We start from the raw sequence: 23849 nt of genomic DNA on the forward strand, positions 1-23849 counted from the left end.
GATTGATTGGTGAATGAGGATAGGATAGCCAAGCCTTTTCCTCCCTGTTCCTGCATCATCTCCCACCCTCTCCTATCTCCCATCTACTGTACCTCTCCTCTGTCCCCAACCCCACCCCACCTGCCTCCCTTCCCCACAGGCTCCAGAACAGGTAAGTCCTATCCCCCATGTGTCAGAAGGTAAAGAGCTAGGTGCAGAGAGAGTTGAGAGAATGAGAGTTAAAACAGTGTTCTGTCTCTTAGCCTGCCTCAGTCTGGTTTTGTTTCATTCTGCCAAACCGATGCCATATCTTCTCAACTAGTGTCTGTGTCTTTAGATTGAGAAAAGCAAAACAAAACAAAAGGAACTGCAGTACGGCATCACATTAAATGAAATGGAATGATTTCATTTAGACTTGTAATATCGACTGAGACTGAGACTGCATGCCAAGACCAGATATGTTGCATTTTGTAATACATATTGTTTTACCTTCCCTGAGTAATGCAACATATTTGAAAGTTGCGTTAGTTACGGTACCGTAGCGATGATGACAGGAAGGTCTGCAGCATGGTTAAAACGTCCTGGGTCTGCCCTGCATCTGATCTGGACCATGGAATGGAACATAGAGGGGACTGACTTTCCTAAGCAAAGTTCTGTCCAGATATGTATCTTTTGGACAACATTTTTTTCCTGGCTGTTGTTGATGGCTGGTTGCATGCAATGAGTTAGCATGCAAGCCTTCATTTAAATGAAGTTGATTGAGTGATTATTTTGCAGGTATAATTTTTGTAGATTTGTATACTGTGATTTGTAAGAGTGAGTTTTAAGAAAAGATTACACATTGAAATTGACAAAATGTTACGGTTAGAACTCTTGGGACTCTAATCCACCTTGTGCAGGTGGGTATAATGAAGTTACCCATTTGGGTAGGTTTTTGCCCTCTGTATTTGTGGTAGGCAATTCTACATTTTGCACAGGTTAAAGATGCATCATGGCTTGATAAATGTTAGCTCCTGTATGGGCCATGTTAAATGTGTAATGGATATTCTAGAGCTTGCTGGAATGTTTTCATAACTGTGTCAAGGGTCTGTCAGGGTATCTGATGTAGTAAAGTATGCTGTAGAATATACTGTAACTGTCAATGTAACGGTGTTAAGTCCTTTAGTTGAGAAGATGTGGCTGTAGGGCAGAAGGGTTTTAGCGGACGAGACTGAGACAGAGGAGCACACTGTGCCTGCCTGCATGGCGTCTCTGTGACGACCACGCTGGCCTACACTGTAGAGAGGCTCCCCTGCTCCCGCGGCTTGGCCCCGCCCCCAGAAAACTGTGGGATGTGCAGTTTGGACATGACGTTACCTTGGGTACATGACAGTCAGCCCCAACCAGGTTCAGTTGCTTTGGCTCTGACTCGCTCCTCTCCCGGGCGGTCGGTCTGTCACATAGAGTTGAATGGCCTCAACGGGGTAAGGTCTCTGAGCTGGTAGACAGTGTTGTTCCACTGAACACAAAGCTGTCTCTGTTTTCCCTGGTCATGTCATGTGTCTCTACTGTGTCTTTTCTGAGTTTGTCTTTTTTCCTGAGTGCTTTGACCAATGAGCAGTGTGGGCTGCAAGGCATCCTGGGTAATGATGGTGTGGCTGTTGAATCATGTTACACTGTGTGTCTGGCTGGTGAGGGTGGGTGGGGGGTGAGGAGTATCAGGGAGAGTGAGAAGAGATATGGGAAGAGACCTGTGAGAGTGGGGGGAGAGGATGTGAGGGTGGATGTGCGGAGCGGGTTGAGTGCAGTGTGTCTCTCTTTGTTCCCCTCCACAGTGCTCTCTCTGTCTCGCTCTTTCTCTCTCTCTCTCTGTCTCTCTCTCTCTCTCTCTCTCTCTCTCTCTCTCTCTCTGGTGGACAGGGCTTTGGGCATGAATTCAGATGTTACTGGACTGGCTGTCAGGTCTCTTTTCTCTCACCATATTTCTCCCGACTGGGAGAAAGTTATAAGAGGCACTGCAGAGGCAGAGTGAGATGAGTGGGAGATTGAGTCGCATCGAAGGAGAGAAGTGGAGTTCTTATACTCCTATCTTTCTCACAGTTCATCGCCTTTGAGCGAATGTGCGAGATCGCAGCTTTAAATTGCTACTTGAGGAGAATGATCTTCTCGCTGCCCAGTCAGACCTCAATCAACACCCCCAGAGGAAGACCTCACTCCACCCACTCACACAGACCCCTCCTCAAGAACACACTAAAAGGCAAAAGTTCTGAATAGCATATAGCCTGGAAACTAACCATCTACATGGAGACATTTTGAGTCAGATGTAAATCAACCATCTAGGGATTCAAAAGAGGAGAAGCTTTGGTGTATCAACAGTTTGCTCCAGTGTGAGTGAATGCTAAAATAATATGCAGCCAGACCACACAGTAAAAGCCTGATTCAAACTGACACCATGTGGTCGGATGCACATCACAGGGCCAACCATGCAATGCCGTGCGTTTGTGCGTGCGTGCGAGTGTGTGTGCATGTGCGTGTTGTCAGTGACCCGGTGGGATGCCGAGGTCTGGGCTGGCCCTGGTCCTCTGGTGGTTGCTGCTGGGTCTCTCCTCTTGGCTCCAGGACCCTGCCGGGGCTGACCCCTCTCTCTGCTCCTCTCCTCTCGCCCCCGACCAGGCTCTGAGTTAATGCCCAAAGCCCTGTCCACCAGGATCGTAGGAGGCATCTGGTGGTTCTTCACCCTGATAATCATCTCCTCCTACACGGCCAACCTGGCTGCCTTCCTCACTGTGGAGAGGATGGAGTCGCCCATCGACTCAGCTGACGACCTGGCCAAGCAGACCAGGATAGAGTATGGAGTGGTGGAGGAGGGATCCACCATGACCTTCTTCAAGGTGGGTCACATAGGGCATGGAGCCATACTATCCATCTATCAGTCTATTCATCTATCAGCCAGTCCATCAAGCAATCACTCCATGTATTTGTACATCTACTGTACGAGGATACATCAATCAGTCCACCAAATCATACAGTGTAGCACCACTGAAGGACACATGGTTAGAGAATATAGGCAAATGTAAATGCATTTCAGATGTAATGACAATTAAATTGGTAAATAAATTGTCAAAGAGCTCAAATGAATCTGTAGAACTCTAGTTCAACTGTAAAGCCATACATAGCTGTTACGTCCACAGTAAATGTGTGATAGCTAGATATTCCCGGGACAATAGAATGGAGTGTTCCGGAATAAAGATTTGAACGTATAACACTTTGTCATGAGTTGGGTTACAGCTGTATTTCATGCTGCCTGTGAAATTGGCTGCAGCGTGTTTTACAGCTACAGTACTGCATATTTAAGCAATAAGGCCCAAGGAGGTTTGGTATATGGCCAATATACCACGGCTAAGCGATGTTCTTAGCGCGACGCAATGCGGAGTGCCTGGTGCCTGGATACAGCCCTCAGCTGTGGTATATTGGCCATATATCACAAAGCCCGAGGTGCCTTATTGCTATTATAAACTATTTACCAACGTAGTTATAACAGTAAAAATAACCCGTATACCCGTGGTATAATGTCTGAGATACCATGGCTTTCAGCCAATCAGCATTCAGGACTCGAACCACCCGGTTTATAATAAAGTATAGCCTTTCTATGCGTTCATTCTCTCCAGATCTCTCCTCTCCAATCCCCTCAGTGGTTGATCATGTGGAATCACTGCAGCATATCAAGGCTATCTTATTAAGCCAGCAGTGTTTTAGGGTATTCTACAGTATTCTCTATGCACAAGATGTCCCTGCTGTGTCTCTCTGATTATTCTGCACTGTTTGTCTCTCGTATCGTATCCACACCGCCGCGATGCACGGACAGCTCTATGCCAGATGGAGGGAAAATCTGTCTCTCTCAGACTGCTGCAATGGATCTGTATGGCTTCTGGTGTTTCTTTATTTTCACACTTCATTTCTATAACCTTTGTATGTGTGGTGTGTGTGTGTGTGTGTGTGTGTGTGTGTGTGTGTGTGTGTGTGTGTGTGTGTGTGTGTGTGTGTGTGTGTGTGTGTGTGTGTGTGTGTGTGTGTGTGTGTGTGTGTGTGTGTGTGTGTGTGTGTGTGTGTGTGGTGTGTGAACACATTCTCAAAAGACACATACACATGAAAACACATGCATACTCTCTCTCTCTTTAACAGATATACATATTTATGTGCACGCAAACACACACACACACGCGCACACACCAGTTAATTACTGTAGCTAATATGGCACGGTGACAGCGAATCTTTAAACAGTATTTTTACCATTCCGTAACAAATGACTGAAAACAACAGTTGGCATAAGGGAACGCATACAGTCTGTTCTGGTGGAGAATGTTACTTATGCTGACATCCCATTGCAACAATGGGAAATGTAATTGAAAAATAACTCAAATAAAGCAAAGTATTGTTCAAATCAAATCCAATTGTATTTGTTACATGCGCTGAATACAACATGTATCTTACAGTGACATGTTTACACCTGTTGTATTCGCATGTAACAAATACAATTGGATTTGATTTGAGCAATGCTTTGATTTGCTTTAATCATTTTTCAGTTAGATTTTTGTTTGTTGCCAACATCCAAAATATTTCAGATTTGAGCTTGTGCGTCAGAAGAGTGGCACAGGAGGTCAAACAATCTCTTTCACTGTGTGAATTTTAGAGTCATCTGGTCATCAGATGGATTATATCTACAGATGTAGAGGAGCCGACTGAATGACCATTTCTCTGAAAGGCATGATTCTATTGTCCCCTCATAGACCTAGGTTACTGTTTGATTGATTGATTGATTGATTGATTGATTGATTGATTGATGGATATATGGATGTTTTGACCAAAATGATTGAGTCCTCATCGATTCAGCGTTGTTCTCCGTACTGTAGACATTCAGACAGCCATCGTCGGTCCTTATTGCTTTATAAAAAATATATTTTTTAAGATATAAGTTATTTTCTTTTATAAACAATACAAAACATACACATACAAATGACAACATCATACAAACACAAACTACATCCCCCATAACCAGACCCACTAGCACACCACCATCTCCATCAACTACATCCCCCCTACCCAGAGCCACTATCACACACCTCCATCTCCATCAACTACATCCCCCATACCCAGAGCCACTATCACACACCCCCATCTCCATCAACTACATCCCCCCTACCCAGACCCACTATCACACACCCCCATCTCCATCAACTACATCCCACCTACCCAGACACACTATCACACACCCCCATCTCCATCAACTACATCCCCCATACCCAGACCCACTATCACACACCCCCTCCATCTCCATCAACTCCTACATCCCCCTACCCAGACCCACTATCACCATCCCCCTACACACACCTACACCATCTCCATCAACTACATCCCCCTACCCAGACCCACTATCACACACCTCCATCTCCATCAACTACATCCCCCCCAGACCCACTAGCCACTATCTCCATCACACCCCTACCAACATCTCCATCAACTACATCCCCCTACCCAGAGCCACTATCACACACCCCCATCTCCATCAACTACATCCCCCTACCCAGACCCACTATCACACACCCCATCTCCATCAACTACATCTCCCCTAGACCCACTAGTGCACCCCATCTGCATCAACTACATCCCCCCCCATACCCAGAGCCACTATCACACACCTCCATCTCCATCAACTACATCCCCCCTACCCAGAGCCACTATCACACACCTCCATCTCCAACAACTACATCCCCCCTACCCAGAGCCACTATCACACACCTCCATCTCCATCAACTACATCCCCCTACCCAGACCCACTATCACACACCGCCATCCATATCAACTACATCCCCCCTACCTAGACCCACTAGCACACACCTCCATCTCCATCAACTACATCCCCCCCTACCCAGACCCACTATCACACACCTCCATCTCCATCAACTACATCCCCCTACCCAGAGCCACTACCACACACCCCCATCTCCATCAACTACATCCCCCCTACCCAGAGCCACTACCACACACCCCCATCTCCATCAACTACATCCCCCATACCCAGAGCCACTATCACACACCCCCATCTCCATCAACTACATCCCCCCTACCCAGACCCACTATCACACACCCCCATCTCCATCAACTACATCCCACCTACCCAGACACACTATCACACACCCCCATCTCCATCAACTACATCCCCCATACCCAGAGCCACTATCACACACCCCCATCTCCATCAACTACATCCCCCCTACCCAGACCCACTATCACACACCGCCATCCATATCAACTACATCCCCCCTACCTAGACCCACTAGCACACACCTCCATCTCCATCAACTACATCCCCCAACCCAGACCCACTATCACACACACCCATCTCCATCAACTACATCCCCCCTACCCAGAGCCACTATCACACACCCCCATCTCCATCAACTACATCCCCCCCCTACCCAGACCCACTAGCACACACTCCCATCTCCATCAACTACACCTCCCCGCCCAGACCCACTAGTACACCCCCATCTGCATCAACTACATCCCCCCTACCCAGAGCCACTATCACACACCTCCATCTCCATCAACTACACCCCCTACCCAGAGCCACTATCACACACCTCCATCTCCAACAACTACATCCCCCCTACCCAGAGCCACTATCACACACCTCCATCTCCATCAACTACATCCCCCCCTACCCAGACCCACTAGCACACACTCCCATCTCCATCAACTACACCTCCCCGCCCAGACCCACTAGTACACCCCCATCTCCATCAACTACACCCCCCCTACCAAGACCCACTAGCACACACCCCCATCTCCATCAAATACATCCCCCCCTACCCAGAGCCACTAGCACATACCGCCATCCATATCAACTACATCCCCCTACCTAGACCCACTAGCACACACCTCCATCTCCATCAACTACATCCCCCCCTACCCAGACCCACTATCACACACCGCCATCTCCATCAACTACATCCCCCCTACCCAGAGCCACTACCACACACCCCCATCTCCATCAACTACATCCCCCTACCCAGAGCCACTATCACACACCCCTAGTACATCTCCATCAACTACATCCCCCCCTACCCAGACCCACTATCACACACTCCCATCTCCATCAACTACACCTCCCCTCCATCACCCAGACCCACTAGTGCACCCCCATCTGCATCAACTACATCCCCCTACCCAGACCCACTATCACACACCGCCATCCATATCAACTGCATCCCCCTACCTAGACCCACTAGCACACACCTCCATCTCCATCAACTCATCCCCCCCCCCAACCCAGACCCACTATCACACACCGCCATCTCCATCAACTACATCCCCCTACCCAGAGCCACTACCACACACCCCCATCTCCATCAACTACACCTCCCCGCCTAGACCCACTAGTACACCCCCATCTCCATCAACTACACCTCCCCGCCCAGACCCACTAGTACACCCCATCTGCATCAACTACATCCCCCCTACCCAGAGCCACTATCACACACCTCCATCTCCATCAACTACATCCCCCTACCCAGAGCCACTATCACACCCCCCCATCTCCATCAACTACATCCCCCTACCCAGACCCACTAGCACACACTCCCATCTCCATCAACTACACCTCCCCACCCAGACCCACTAGTACACCCCCATCTCCATCAACTACATCCCCCCTACCCAGAGCCACTATCACACACCTCCATCTCCGTCAACTACACCTCCCCACCCAGACCCACTAGTACACCCCCATCTCCATCAACTACATCCCCCCTACCCAGAGCCACTATCACACACCTCCATCTCCATCAACTACACCTCCCCACCCAGACCCACTAGTACACTCCCATCTCCATCAACTACATCCCCCCTACCCAGACCCACTATCACACACCTCCAGCTCCATCAACTACACCTCCCCACCCAGACCCACTAGTACACTCCCATCTCCATCAACTACATCCCCCCCTACCCAGACCCACTTGCACACACTCCCATCTGCATCAACTACACCTCCCCTACATCCCCCCTACCCAGCCCAGACCCACTAGTACACCCCCATCTGCATCAACTACACCCCCCTACCCAGACCCACTAGTACACCCCCATCTGCATCAACTACATCCCCCTACCCAGACCCACTAGCACACACTCTCCATCTCCATCAACTACACCTCCCATCCCCCCTCCAGACCCACTAGTCAACTACATCCCCCAACCCAGAGCCACTATCACCCCCATCTCCATCAACTACACCTCCCCGCCCAGACCCACTAGTACACTCCCATCTCCATCAACTACACCTCCCCTACCCAGAGCCACTATCACACACCTCCATCTCCATCAACTACATCCCCCCCTACCCAGACCCACTAGTACACTCCCATCTCCATCAACTACACCTCCCCGTCCAGACCCACTAGTACACTCCCATCTGCATCAACTACACCTCCCCGTCCAGACCCACTAGTACACTCCCATCTGCATCAACTACACCTCCCCGTCCAGACCCACTAGTACACTCCCATCTGCATCAACTACACCTCCCCGTCCAGACCCACTAGTACACTCCCATCTGCATCAACTACACCTCCCCGTCCAGACCCACTAGTACACTCCCTCCATCTGCATCAACTACACCTCCCCCTGCCCAGACCCACTAGTACACTCCCATCTGCATCAACTACACCTCCCCGCCCAGACCCACTAGTACACTCCCATCTGCATCAACTACACCTCCCCGTCCAGACCCACTAGTACACTCCCATCTGCATCAACTACACCTCCCCGCCCAGACCCACTAGTACACTCCCATCTGCATCAACTACACCTCCCCGTCCAGACCCACTAGTACACTCCCATCTGCATCAACTACACCTCCCCGCCCAGACCCACTAGTACACTCCCATCTGCATCAACTACACCTCCCCGCCCAGACCCACTAGTACACTCCCATCTGCATCAACTACATCCCCCTACCCAGAGCCACTATCACACACCTCCATCTCCATCAACTACATCCCCCCTACCCAGACCCACTAGTACACTCCCATCTGCATCAACTACATCCCCCCTACCCAGAGCCACTATCACACACCTCCATCTGCATCAACTACATCCCCCCTACCCAGAGCCACTATCACACACCTCCATCTCCATCAACTACATCCCCCCTACCCAGACCCACTAGTACACTCCCATCTGCATCAACTACATCCCCCCTACCCAGAGCCACTATCACACACCTCCATCTGCATCAACTACATCCCCCCTACCCAGACCCACTAGTACACTCCCATCTGCATCAACTACATCCCCCCTACCCAGAGCCACTATCACACACCTCCATCTCCATCAACTACATCCCCCCCCTACCCAGAGCCACTATCACACACCTCCATCTCCATCAACTACACCCCCCCTACCCAGACCCACTAGTACACTCCCATCTCCATCAACTACATCCCCCCTACCCAGAGCCACTATCACACACCTCCAGCTCCATCAACTCATCTCCCCCCATCCCCACCCAGACCCACTAGTACACCCATCTCCATCAACTACATCCCCCCCTACCCAGAGCCACTATCACACACCCCCGTCTCCATCAACTACATCCCCCCCTACCCAGACCCACTAGTACACTCCCATCTCCATCAACTACACCTCCCCACCCAGACCCACTAGTACACCCCCATCTCCATCAACTACATCCCCCCCTACCCAGACCCACTAGCACACACTCCCATCTCCATCAACTACACCTCCCCGCCCAGACCCACTAGTACACCCCCATCTCCATCAACTACATCCCCCCCTACCCAGACCCACTAGCACACACTCCCATCTCCATCAACTACACCTCCCCGCCCAGACCCACTAGTACACCCCCATCTCCATCAACTACATCCCCCCCTACCCAGACCCACTTCCACACACTCCCATCTCCATCAACTACACCTCCCCGCCCAGACCCACTAGTACACCCCCATCTCCATCAACTACACCCCCCCTACCCAGACCCACTAGCACACACTCCTATCTCCATCAACTACACCTCCCCGCCCAGACCCACTAGTACACCCCCATCTCCATCAACTACACCTCCCCGCCCAGACCCACTAGTACACCCCCATCTCCATCAACTACATCCTCCCTACCCAGACCCACTAGTACACCCCCATCTCCATCAACTACACCTCCCCGCCCAGACCCACTAGTACACCCCCATCTCCATCAACTACACCTCCCCGCCCAGACCCACTAGTACACCCCCATCTCCATCAACTACACCTCCCCGCCCAGACCCACTAGTACACCCCCATCTCCATCAACTACACCTCCCCGCCCAGACCCACTAGTACACCCCCATCTCCATCAACTACACCTCCCCGCCCAGACCCACTAGTACACCCCCATCTCCATCAACTACACCTCCCCGCCCAGACCCACTAGCACACCCCCATCTCCATCAACTACACCTCCCCGCCCAGACCCACTAGTACACCCGCATCTCCATCATCACTTTCGCCACGCGGCCTAAAACTGCACCATTTTGTGTCTCTTTATAGGTCAAGCACTTTCAATATTTAAATAATACATTTAGATTTCCATTTTGTTAATGATGGCAAATTGATTGATTTCCACGTTTTTGGTATTCCTTTTTTCAAGATGAGTGATGAGAAGAGAATCATCCAACCCATCGGGTATCTCATTACACCCCCATATGCCATGTCTTGAAATATGCAGACAGGTGGATTAAAAGTTTGATTGTAATACTTCTGACAGAAAAATTTGTAGCTCCGCACACAACTTCCGGAACCTTATAGCTGCCCCAGAAAGTATTGATTATTGAGTCATTATTAGTTTTACACTTAAGACGTGACTCTGCTGTTGTGCTGTAGAATTTGTGAATTTTCTCTCTTACATTCGATACATTAATTTATACTGAATTAAGCATGCATTTTTGTTAACTGTCATTTTGTTAGTTATGCTCCAACTTTCCCTCCATCTTATGCCAACATCAGTTCTTTTTAAGTCTTGGTTCCAATAGTTGATATTTCTTTCTAAGAGATTGTGAGTTGGATATGCTCTCTGCAAGGTTTTGTCTTGCCTACCATGATGAACATCATGTTCTGGCACAAATAATACTCCTTCAAGGCTGCTCTGCTGTCCAAGATATTTAAAATCAACATTTTGTGATATGTAACTTCTAAGTTGCATGGATTTGAAACTACATTGGTGAGTCCAGAATTCGTTTTTAATTCTGTCACGGAAATAAATGTATTTCCTTTAACCAAGTCATTTACAGTTTCTGTGCCTTTAGTCCATGTGGACCAATTTATCTGTGAATTTTGAAAAGCTATCCAAGGATTGTTCCATAAGGTTGTGTTTTTGGTAAGTGGTATTGGTTCTTGTAGAATACGTTACATTTTCTTCCATGTTGTTATAATGTTCTTAACTATGAAGTTGTTAATAGAACATTTCACTTTAGCTTTATCCTTTGAATATAGACATGTAAAAATATTCTGGGGATGAGCACAAACATCTTCAATAAGTACCGATTGTTCCTCTTTAGTCCATTTAACTATATGTCACATGTAAAAGCCTTGGGTAGCGAGTTGATACAATTCCAAGTCTGGAAGATTAAAACCACCATCAGACTTAAGAAGATGTAAAACGTTCCTTTTTATTCTATGAATGTATTTGCCCGTATAAAGTATTTTTATGACCGAGTATACTTTAAAAAGAAATGTCTGAGTAATTGGTATTTCCGAAAATAAATACAAACGCTTTGGCAGCCATGCCTGTAAGATTTATGGGAAGATTATTCCATTTAATTAGATCTGCTTTCATATTGTTGACTAATGGAATGAATAATCTTTATATATTTGTACTTTGTTGTCAGTTATTAGGCATTATAGTCTGTTTTTGTGCCATTATTATAATTTTTTTGCACGTTAATTAATTAATTGATTTATTTTTGTATAATTCTATTTTTAGCAAAGGGGGCATTGAGTTTTCAATATTAACCAGGGATACTACATGACCAAAAGCATGTGGACACCTGCTCGCCGAACATTACAAAATCATGGGCATTAATATTTTTGTTTGTCCCCCTTTGCTGCTATAACAGCCTCCACTCTTCTGGGAAGGCTTTCCCCTAGATGTTGGAACATTTCTGCGGGGACAAGAGCCACAAGAGCATTAGTGAGGTTGGGCACTGATGTTAGGCCTGGCTCGCAGTCTGCTTTCCAATTCATCCCAAAGTTGTTTGATGGGGTTGGGGTCAGGGCTCTATGCAGGCCAGTCAAATTCTTCCACACCATTCTCGACAAACCATTTCTGAATGGACCTCGCATTGGGCACGGGGGCATTGTCATGCCGAAACAGGAAAGTTGGAAGCAAAGAATCATCTAGAATGTCATTGCATGCTGTGGAGTTAAGATTTCCCTTCACTGGACCTAAGGGACCTCTCCCTTACCATGAAAAACAGCCCCAGACCATTATTCCTCCCACACCACAGTGGCACTACCCACAGTTGGCACTACTGTATGCATTGAGACAGGTAGTGTTCGCCTGGCATCCGCCAAACCTAGATTCATCTGTCAGACTGCTAGATGGTGAAGCGTGATTGAACACTCCAGAGACGCGTTCCACTGCTCCAATGGCTGCAAGCTTTACACCACTCCAGCCGATGCTTGGCATTGCGCATGAAGATCTTAGGCTTGTGTGCAGCTGCTCGGCTATAGAAACCCATTTCATGAAGCTCCCAACGAACACTTCTTATGTTGACGTTGCTTCCACAGGCAGTTTGGAACTCTGTAGATCCGATGGCATTGCTCCAGATTCTCCGGTGATACAGTCACGCCAAGCTCCTCCAATATCAGCTTTATTGCGTAGATAGAAATGTCCCGTTTTTCCTCGTCTTCTAGTAGGGACAATATTTTCATAATATTTTCTCACAATCTGTTTTCTAGCTGATCCAGTTCATCTTCTAAAGTTTGCACCTTTGTTTCCAGAAGGCTAATTTTGTTGTCTTGTTCATCCATGCTGCTGCCCTGTATATGCATATCTAACACGAAAGACTACTTTCGTTTCAAGCAAATCTGCTTTTTAAACAACAGATTGTAACAGTTTGTTTGTTTTGGTGAGCATTGAGAGCATTTTAGCCATGTTTTCCTGGATATCTTTCAGCTGTTCGTTGCTCTCATTTGCATCTCTATGTTGTCCACGGCTTGTTGGGTTTCAGTCTCTGCGTCACTTTACTCACAGATTGGTTCGCTGTTGTGTATAACTGACCGCTCACTCTCTGCTTGAGGATATATTGATCTAACGATTTCAGAAGCTTAATTTAAACTATGTTGTCTGTCTTCTACATATAATCATAGTTTTGACGGTACAAAACAGAGCTACTATCTCCCCATGCGTCCTGTCGGTACACAAATATGAGTCCTTTTCACTATTCAACAACAGGGGGAAAAAAAGAATCCTGTGCGTTTGAGTAATATTAACTCGGACTTGTTCTGGAAAAATACATGGCTAATGGTGGCTGATTATGAAAATGCCAGCATGGGGTAACTATCTGAAGCGTCCGAAATGCACATCTCTCACTCCTCTTTTCTCTGTTTTCCAGCCACGCCATTCTATCCATCCTCGACAGACTCCCGTTACAATAACACTGAATTATTCAAAAAGCACACACCGCTACCTAACATATCACATCCTATTAAGGACCCTGGCAATGCTATTATTTCACCTCACTTATGTAAACCCTACGCCAGTGATGAGGAGCGAGATTGCCCTTGGTTATGGGGCTGAGTAGTTCTACATTAGCTGTAAGACGGCCGTCAAGGAGGAGAGTGTGGTAACACCGGAATAATGATTTAAAGAGAAAAGCAGACAGGGTTTATTGAGATTATGAGAGTGATACCTGCAGGAAGAGAGGAGAGGAGAGTGATACCTGCAGGAAGAGAAGAGAGGAGAGTGATACCTGCAGGAAGAGAGGAGAGGAGGGTGATACCTGCAGGAAGAGAGGAGAGGAGGGTGATATCTGCAGGAAGAGAGGAGAGGAGAGTGATACCTGCAGGAAGAGAGGAGAGGAGAGTGATACCTGCAGGAAGAGAGAAGAGGAGGGTGATACCTGCAGGAAGAGAGGAGAGGAGGGTGATATCTGCAGGAAGAGAGGAGAGGAGAGTGATACCTGCAGGAAGAGAGGAGAGGAGAGTGATACCTGCAGGAAGAGAGAAGAGGAGAGTGCTACCTGCAGGAAGAGAGGAGAGGAGAGTGATACCTGCAGGAAGAGAGGAGAGCAGGAAGAGTGGTACCTGCAGGGAACATCAGGAAGGGAAGAGAGTGATACCTGGAAGAAATGAGCAGGAAGAGAGAGAGGGTAGCAGGAAGAGAGGAGAGGAGAGTGGTCGATGGAACATCAAGGGAAGACAGTAGGAAGAAATGAGCAATAGAAGGGTAGGAGGAGGAGGAGGAGGAGGAGGAGGAGGAGGAGGAGGTGGAGGAGGGTGGGTGTTGTTCACGCTCCTCAGCCGACAGGCCTGTGCTGTATAGTATGTTGCTACATTCCTTCGGTTCAGCTGGATTTCACTACTGTATCATCACAGCAATGATACTGTAATTCACCTTCCACAATCTACCCTCACAATTCAGCTAATTTGAACCCATGTTGATTTCCTGTCAGACTTTTATTTTCTCCCTTGCTTCTTCTTGCACAACCCTATTTGGTTCCAAGGACAACCCTTTTTGACTCCAGGGATAATCCCTTTTGGTTCCATGTAGAAACATTTTGAGTGTGAGAGGGAAATTAACATGTTTACCTGTTTTGTTTAATATTAACAATTATACTTAACAAATAGTAAAGGGATGGTTTCTACACAAGCTCTCTCTTTTGGGGTTCCATGTAGAACCCTCTGTGGAATGGGTTCTACATGGAACCAAAAAAGGGTTCTTCGAAGGGTTATCCTATGGGTCTAGCCAAAGAATCCTTTTAGGCTCTAGATTGCACCAATTTCTTCTAAGAGTGTTTTGAAATCTGTAAAAAAAGACAAGAGTTGGATGATTAAGCCTCTACTTCACACTGTTTCCCTCTGGTTCAAATGTAGAGTCTCTAATACTTGCCTCCAGTCCAGAGGGTGATGCTCTATCGAGCCTTCAGTCTAACCACTGCCTCTCAGGATGGCCTGGCTCTCTGGGTTATGCTAGCCCACAACTCCCAGAACCCTGACTGAGATGAGACACTTCCCTCTTCTCTTTTGTGTTGGTTGCCTCCATAGTACAGTTCATCTTTGCTGTGAAGCATCCTGGATATCTGTCACATACGTCCCAGCCAGCCCCATCACATCAAAAGCATTGTGATTTAGCGAGCAGAGAGGCAGATTGGGTTCCTCTCCTGGCTAGTGTCTGTGTGTGTGTGTGTGTGTGTGTGTGTGTGTGTGTGTGTGTGTGTGTGTGTGTGTGTGTGTGTGTGTGTGTGTGTGTGTGTGTGTGTGTGTGTGTGTGTGTGTGTGTGTGTGTGTGTGTGTGTGTGTGTGTGTGTGTGTGTGTGTGTGTGTGTGTGTGTGTGTGTGTGTGTGTATTTTAGGCTCTGCCGTTCACTAGCCTCTCCACTCCATTCAGACATCTAACCCATTTGCAGCGGGGTTAGATCCGACAATACAGGCAGTACTGAGCAAATGTATCCTACAATACAGACAGTACAGAACCAAGCTATCCTACAGTATAGACAGTGATCCTGACCATGAACCCCTATAGTATAGACAGTGATTCTCAGCGTACTTTCCTATAGTATAGACAGTGATCTTGACAATCCTCTCCTATAGTTTAGACAGTGATCTTGACCATACTCTCCTTTACGATAGACAGTGATCCTGACCATACTCTCCTATAGTATAGACAGTGATCCTGACCATACCCTCCTATAGTATAGACAGTGATCCTCACCATACTCTCCTATAGTATAGACAGTGATCCTCACCATGCTCACCTGTAGTATAGACAGTGATCCTGAACATACTCTAATATAGTATAGACAGTGATCCTCACCATGCTCTCCTATAGTATAGACAGTGATCCTGAACATACTCTGCTATTGTGTAGCCAGTGATCCTCACCATACTCTGCTATGCTATAGACAGTGATCCTGACCATGCCCTCCTATAGTATAGACAGTGATCTTGACCATGCTCTAATATAGTATAGACAGTGATCTTGACCATGCTCTCCTATAGTATAGACAGTGATCCTGAACATACTCTGCTATTGTGTAGCCAGTGATCCTCACAATACTCTGCAATGCTATAGACAGTGATCCAAACCATGCCCTCCAATAGTATAGACAGTGATCCTGACCATGCCCTCCAATAGTATAGACAGTGATCCTGACCATGCCCTCCAATAGTATAGACAGTGATCCTGACCATGCCCTCCAATAGTATAGACAGTGATCCTGACCATGCCCTCCTGTAGTATAGACAGTGATCCTGACCATGCCCTCCAATAGTATAGACAGTGATCCTTACCATGCCCTCCTATAGTATAGACAGTGATCCTGACCATGCCCTCCTATAGTATAGACAGTGATCCTGAACATGCCCTCCTATAGTATAGACAGTGATCCTGACCATGCCCTCCTATAGTATAGACAGTGATCCTGAACATGCCCTCCTATAGTATAGGCAGTGATCCTGAACATGCCCTCCTATAGTATAGACAGTGATCCTGACCATGCCCTCCAATAGTATAGACAGTGATCCTGAACATGCCCTCCAATAGTATAGACAGTGATCCTGAACATGCCCTCCTATAGTATAGACAGTGATCCTGACCATGCCCTCCAATAGTATAGACAGTGATCCTGAACATGCCCTCCAATAGTATAGACAGTGATCCTGAACATGCCCTCCAATAGTATAGGCAGTGATCCTGAACATGCCCTCCTATAGTATAGACAGTGATCCTGACCATGCCCTCCAATAGTATAGACAGTGATCCTGAACATGCCCTCCAATAGTATAGGCAGTGATCCTGAACATGCCCTCCTATAGTATAGACAGTGATCCTGACCATGCCCTCCAATAGTATAGACAGTGATCCTGAACATGCCCTCCAATAGTATAGACAGTGATCCTGAACATGCCCTCCTATAGTATAGACAGTGATCCTGAACATGCCCTCCTATAGTATAGACAGTGATCCTGACCATGCCCTCCTATAGTATAGACAGTGATCCTGAACATGCCCTCCTATAGTATAGACAGTGATCCTGACCATGCCCTCCAATAGTATAGACAGTGATCCTGAACATGCCCTCCTATAGTATAGACAGTGATCCTGACCATGCCCTGATATAGTATAGACAGTGATCCTGAACATGCCCTCCTATAGTATAGACAGTGATCCTGACCATGCCCTCCTATAGTATAGACAGTGATCCTGACCATGCTCTAATATTGTAATAACTATTATCCTGACCATATTCTCCTATTGTATAGACAGTGATCCTGACAATGCTCTCCTATAGTATAGACAGTGATCCTGAACATTCTCTCCTATAGTATAGACAGTGATCCTGAACATTCTCTCCTATGGTATAGACAGTGATCCTGACCATGCTCTTATATAGTATAAACCTTGTTCCTGACCATGCTCTAATATAGTATAGACAGTGATCCTGACCATACTCTCCTATAGTATAGACAGTGATCCTGACCATGCCCTCCAATAGTATAGACAGTGATCCTGACCATGCTCTCCTATAGTATAGACAGTGATCCTGACCATGCTCTAATATAGTATAGACAGTGATCCTGAACATACTCTTCTATAGCATAGACAGTGATCCTGACCATACTCTCCAATAGGATAGACATTGATCCTGAACTTGCTCTCCTATACTATAGACAGTGTTCCTGAACAATCTCTCCTATGGTATAGACAGTGATCCTGAACATACTCTCCTATAGTATAGGCAGTGATCCTGACCATACTCTCCTATATTATAGACAGTGATCCTGACCATACTCTCCAATAGTATAGACAGTGATCCTGACCATGCCCTCCTGTAGTATAGACAGTGATCCTGACCATACTCTCCAATAGTATAGACAGTGATCCTGACCATGCCCTCCTATAGTATAGGCAGTGATCCTGACCATACTCTCCTATATTATAGACAGTGATCCTGACCATACTCTCTATATAGTATAAACCTGATCCTGACCATGCTCTCCTATATATATAGACAGTGATCCTGACCATACTCTCCTATAGTATAGACAGTGATCCTGACCATGCCCTCCTAATAGTATAGACAGTGATCCTGACCATGCCCTCCTGTATAGACATAGACAGTGATCCTGACCATATTCTCCTATAGTATAGGCAGTGATCCTGACCATACTCTCCTATATTATAGACAGTGATCCTGACCATACTCTCCTATAGTATAGGCAGTGATCCTGACCATGCTCTCCTATAGTATAGACAGTGATCCTGAACATACTCTCCTATGGTATAGACAGTGATCCTGAACATTCTCTCCTATAGTATAGACAGTGATCCTGAACATACTCTTCTATAGCATAGACAGTGATCCTGACCATACTCTCCAATAGGATAGACATTGATCCTGAACTTGCTCTCCTATACTATAGACAGTGTTCCTGAACAATCTCTCCTATGGTATAGACAGTGATCCTGAACATACTCTCCTATAGTATAGGCAGTGATCCTGACCATGCCCTCCTATAGTATAGACAGTGATCCTGACCATACTCTCCTATAGGATAGACATTGATCCTGAACTTGCTCTACTATACTATAGACAGTGATCCTGAACATTCTCTCCGAATGTATAGACAGTGATCCTGACCATACCCTCCTTTCGTATAGACAGTGATCCTGAACATTCTCTCCGATGGTATAGACAGTGATCCTGAACATTCTCTCCGATGGTATAGACAGTGATCCTGAACATTCTCTCCGATGGTATAGACAGTGATCCTGAACATTCTCTCCGATGGTATAGACAGTGATCCTGAACATTCTCTCCGATGGTATAGACAGTGATCCTGAACATTCTCTCCGATGGTATAGACATTGATCCTGAACTTGCTCTCCTATACTATAGACAGTATTCCTGAACATTCTCTCCTATGGTATAGACAGTGATCCTGAACATACTGTCCTATAGGATAGACATTGATCCTGAACTTGCTCTCCTATACTATAGACAGTATTCCTGAACATTCTCTCCTATAGTATAGACAGTGATCCTCACCTTACTCTCCTATAGTATAGGCAGTGATCCTGACCATACCCTCCTATAGTATAGACAGTGATCCTGAACATTCTCTCCTATAGTATAGACAGTGATCCTGACCATGCTCTCCTATAGTATAGACAGTGATCCTGACTATACCCTCCTATAGTATAGACAGTGATCCTGACCATGCTCTCCTATAGTATAGACTCTGATCCTGACCATACTCTCCTATAGTATAGACAGTGACCCTGACCATGCTCTAATATAGTATAGACAGTGATCCTGACCATACCCTCCTTTCGTATAGACTGTGATCCTGACCATGCTCTCCTATAGTATAGACAGTGATCCTGACCATGCTCTCCTATAGTATAGACAGTGATCCTGACCATGCTCTCCTATAGTATAGACAGTGATCCTGACCATACTCTCCTATAGTATAGACAGTGATCCTGACCATGCTCTCCTATAGTATAGACAGTGATCCTGACCATACTCTCCTATAGTATAGACAGTGATCCTGACCATACTCTCCTATAGTATAGACAGTGATCCTGACCATGCTCTCCTATAGTATAGACAGTGATCCTGAACATACTCTCCTATAGTATAGACAGTGATCCTGAACATTCTCTCCTATGGTATAGACAGTGATCCTGAACATTCTCTCCTATGGTATTGACAGTGATCCTGACCATACTCTCCGATGGTATAGACAGTGATCCTGAACATACCCTCCTATAGTATAGACATTGATCCTGAACTTGCTCTACTATACTATAGACAGTGATCCTGAACATTCTCTCCGAATGTATAGACAGTGATCCTGAAAATTCTCTCCGATGGTATAGACAGTGATCCTGACCATACTCTCCTATAGGATAGACATTGATCCTGAACGTGCTCTCCTATACTATAGACAGTGATCCTGAACATTCTCTCCTATGGTATAGACAGTGATCCTGAACATACTCTCCTATAGTATAGACAGTGATCCTCACCATGCTCTCCTATAGTATAGACAGTGATCTGACTATACCCTCCTATAGTATAGACAGTGATCCTGAACATTCTCTCCTATGGTATAGACAGTGATCTTCACCATGCTCTCTTATAGTATAGACTCTGATCCTGAACATTCTCTCCTATGGTATAGACAGTGATCCTGAACATTCTCTCCTATGGTATAGACAGTGATCTTCACCATGCTCTCTTATAGTATAGACTCTGATCCTGAACATTCTCTCCTATGGTATAGACAGTGATCCTGAACATTCTCTCCTATGGTATAGACAGTGATCCTGAACATTCTCTCCTATGGTATAGACAGTGATCCTGAACATTCTCTCCTATGGTATAGACAGTGATCCTGAACATTCTCTCCTATGGTATAGACAGTGATCCTGACCATACTCTCCTATAGTATAGACAGTGATCCTGACCATATTCTCCTATAGTATAGACAGTGATCCTGACCATACTCTCCTATAGTATAGACAGTGACCCTGACCGTGCTCTAATATAGTATAGACAGCGATCCTGACCATACCCTCCTTTCGTATAGACAGTGATCCTGAACATTCTCTCCTATGGTATAGACAGTGATCCTGAACATATTCTCCCATGGTTTAGACAGTGATCCTGAACATATTCTCCTATAGTATAGACAGTGACCCTGACCATGCTCTAATATAGTATAGACATTGATCCTGAACTTGCTCTCCTATACTATAGACAGTGATCCTGAACATATTCTCCCATGGTATAGACAGTGATCCTGAACATACTCTCCTATAGCATAGACAGTGATCCTGACCCTGCTCCTAATATATTATAGACAGTGATCCTGACCATGCTCTCCTATAGTATAGATAGTGATCCTGACCATGCCCTCCTATAGTATAAACAGTGATCCTGACCATACTCTCCTATAGTATAGACAGTGATCCTGAACATGCTCTCCTATGGTATAGACAGTGATCCTGACCATGCTCTCCTATAGTATAGACAGTGATCCTGAACATTCTCTCCTATGGTATAGACAGTGATCCTGACCATGCTCTCCTATAGTATAGACTCTGATCCTGACCATGCTCTCCTATAGTATATACAGTTATCCTGACCATACTCTCCTATAGTATAGACAGTGATCCTCACCATGATCTCCTATAGTATAGACTCTGATCCTGACCATGCTCTCCTATAGTATAGACAGTGATCCTGAACATTCTCTCCTATGGTATAGACAGTGATCCTGAACATTCTCTCCTATGGTATAGACAGTGATCCTGACCATACTCTCCTATAGTATAGACAGTGATCCTGAACATTCTCTCCGATGGTATAGACAGTGATCCTGAACATACCCTCCTATAGGATAGACATTGATCCTGAACATTCTCTCCTATGGTATAGACAGTGATCCTGAACATTCTCTCCTATGGTATAGACAGTGATCCTGAACATTCTCTCCTATGGTATAGACAGTGATCCTGAACATATTCTCCTATGGTATAGACAGTGATCCTGAACATACTCTCCTATAGTATAGACAGTGATCCTGACCATGCTCTCCTATAGTATAGACAGTGATCCTGACCATACTCTCCTATAGTATAGACAGTGATCCTGACCGTGCTCTAATATAGTATAGACAGCGATCCTGACCATACCCTCCTTTCGTATAGACAGTGATCCTGAACATTCTCTCCTATGGTATAGACAGTGATCCTGAACATATTCTCCTATGGTATAGACAGTGATCCTGAACATATTCTCCTATAGTATAGACAGTGACCCTGACCATGCTCTAATATAGTATAGACATTGATCCTGAACTTGCTCTACTATACTATAGACAGTGATCCTGAAAATTCTCTCCGATGGTATAGACAGTGATCCTGAACATACTCTCCTATAGTATAGACAGTGATCCTGACCATGCTCCTATATATAGACAGTGATCCTGACATACTCTCCTATAGTATAGACAGTGATCCTCACCTTACTCTCCTATAGTATAGACAGTGATCCTGACCATACCCTCCTTTCGTATAGACAGTGATCCTGAACATTCTCTCCTATGGTATAGACATTGATCCTGACCATGCTCTCCTATAGTATAGACAGTGATCCTGAACATTCTCTCCTATGGTATAGACAGTGATCCTGACCATGCTCTCCTATAGTATAGACTCTGATCCTGACCATGCTCTCCTATAGTATAGACAGTGATCCTGACCATCATGCCCTCTCCTATAGTATAGACAGTAATCCTCACCATGCTCTCCTATAGTATAGACTCTGATCCTGACCATGCTCTCCTATAGTATAGACTCTGATCCTGACCATGCTCTCCTATAGTATAGACAGTGATCCTGACCATGCTCTCCTATAGTATAGACTCTGATCCTGACCATGCTCTCCTATAGTATAGACAGTGATCCTGACCATGCTCTCCTATAGTATAGACAGTGATCCTGACCATGCTCTCCTATAGTATAGACAGTGATCCTGACCATGCTCTCCTATAGTATAGACAGTGATCCTGACCATGCTCTCCTATAGTATAGACAGTGATCCTGACCATGCTCTCCTATAGTATAGACAGTGATCCTGACCATGCTCTCCTATAGTATAGACAGTGATCCTGACCATACTCTCCTATAGTATAGACAGTGATCCTGAACATTCTCTCCTATGGTATAGACAGTGATCCTGAACATTCTCTCCTATGGTATAGACAGTGATCCTGACCATACTCTCCTATAGTATAGACAGTGATCCTGAACATTCTCTCCGATGGTATAGACAGTGATCCTGAACATACCCTCCTATAGGATAGACATTGATCCTGAACATTCTCTCCTATGGTATAGACAGTGATCCTGAACATTCTCTCCTATGGTATAGACAGTGATCCTGAACATTCTCTCCTATGGTATAGACAGTGATCCTGAACATTCTCTCCTATGGTATAGACTCTGATCCTGACCATACTCTCCTATAGTATAGACAGTGATCCTGACCATATTCTCCTATAGTATAGACTCTGATCCTGACCATACTCTCCTATAGTATAGACAGTGACCCTGACCGTGCTCTAATATAGTATAGACAGCGATCCTGACCATACTCTCCTATAGTATAGACAGTGATCCTGAACATTCTCTCCTATGGTATAGACAGTGATCCTGAACATTCTCTCCTATGGTATAGACAGTGATCCTGAACATATTCTCCTATAGTATAGACAGTGACCCTGACCATGCTCTAATATAGTATAGACATTGATCCTGAACTTGCTCTCCTATACTATAGACAGTGTTCCTGAACATTCTCTCCTATGGTATAGACAGTGATCCTGAACATACTCTCCTATAGCATAGACAGTGATCCTGACCATGCTCCTAATATATTATAGACAGTGATCCTGACTATACTCTCCTGTAGTGTAGAGAGTGATCCTCACCTTACTCTCCTATAGTATAGGCAGTGATCCTGACCATACTCTCCTATAGTATAGACAGTGATCCTGAACATTCTCTCCTATGGTATAGACAGTGATCCTGACCATGCT

The 23849-nt window shown here is 45.9% G+C and overlaps 1 protein-coding gene across 2 annotated transcripts in view; it reads left to right on the plus strand.

Moving 5' to 3' along the window:
• LOC118367642 (glutamate receptor ionotropic, kainate 2) overlaps positions 1 to 23849 on the plus strand; it is a 273598-nt gene that overhangs the window by 189593 nt on the left and 60156 nt on the right. For both annotated transcript variants that reach the window (XM_052494598.1, XM_052494599.1), the window contains exon 14: positions 2632 to 2849. In XM_052494598.1, the coding sequence (XP_052350558.1) occupies positions 2632 to 2849 (218 nt within the window). The remainder of the gene's footprint in view (positions 1 to 2631; positions 2850 to 23849) is intronic.

This window comes from Oncorhynchus keta, chromosome 34 (assembly GCF_023373465.1).
Source record: "Oncorhynchus keta strain PuntledgeMale-10-30-2019 chromosome 34, Oket_V2, whole genome shotgun sequence".
Lineage (NCBI taxonomy): Eukaryota > Metazoa > Chordata > Actinopteri > Salmoniformes > Salmonidae > Oncorhynchus > Oncorhynchus keta.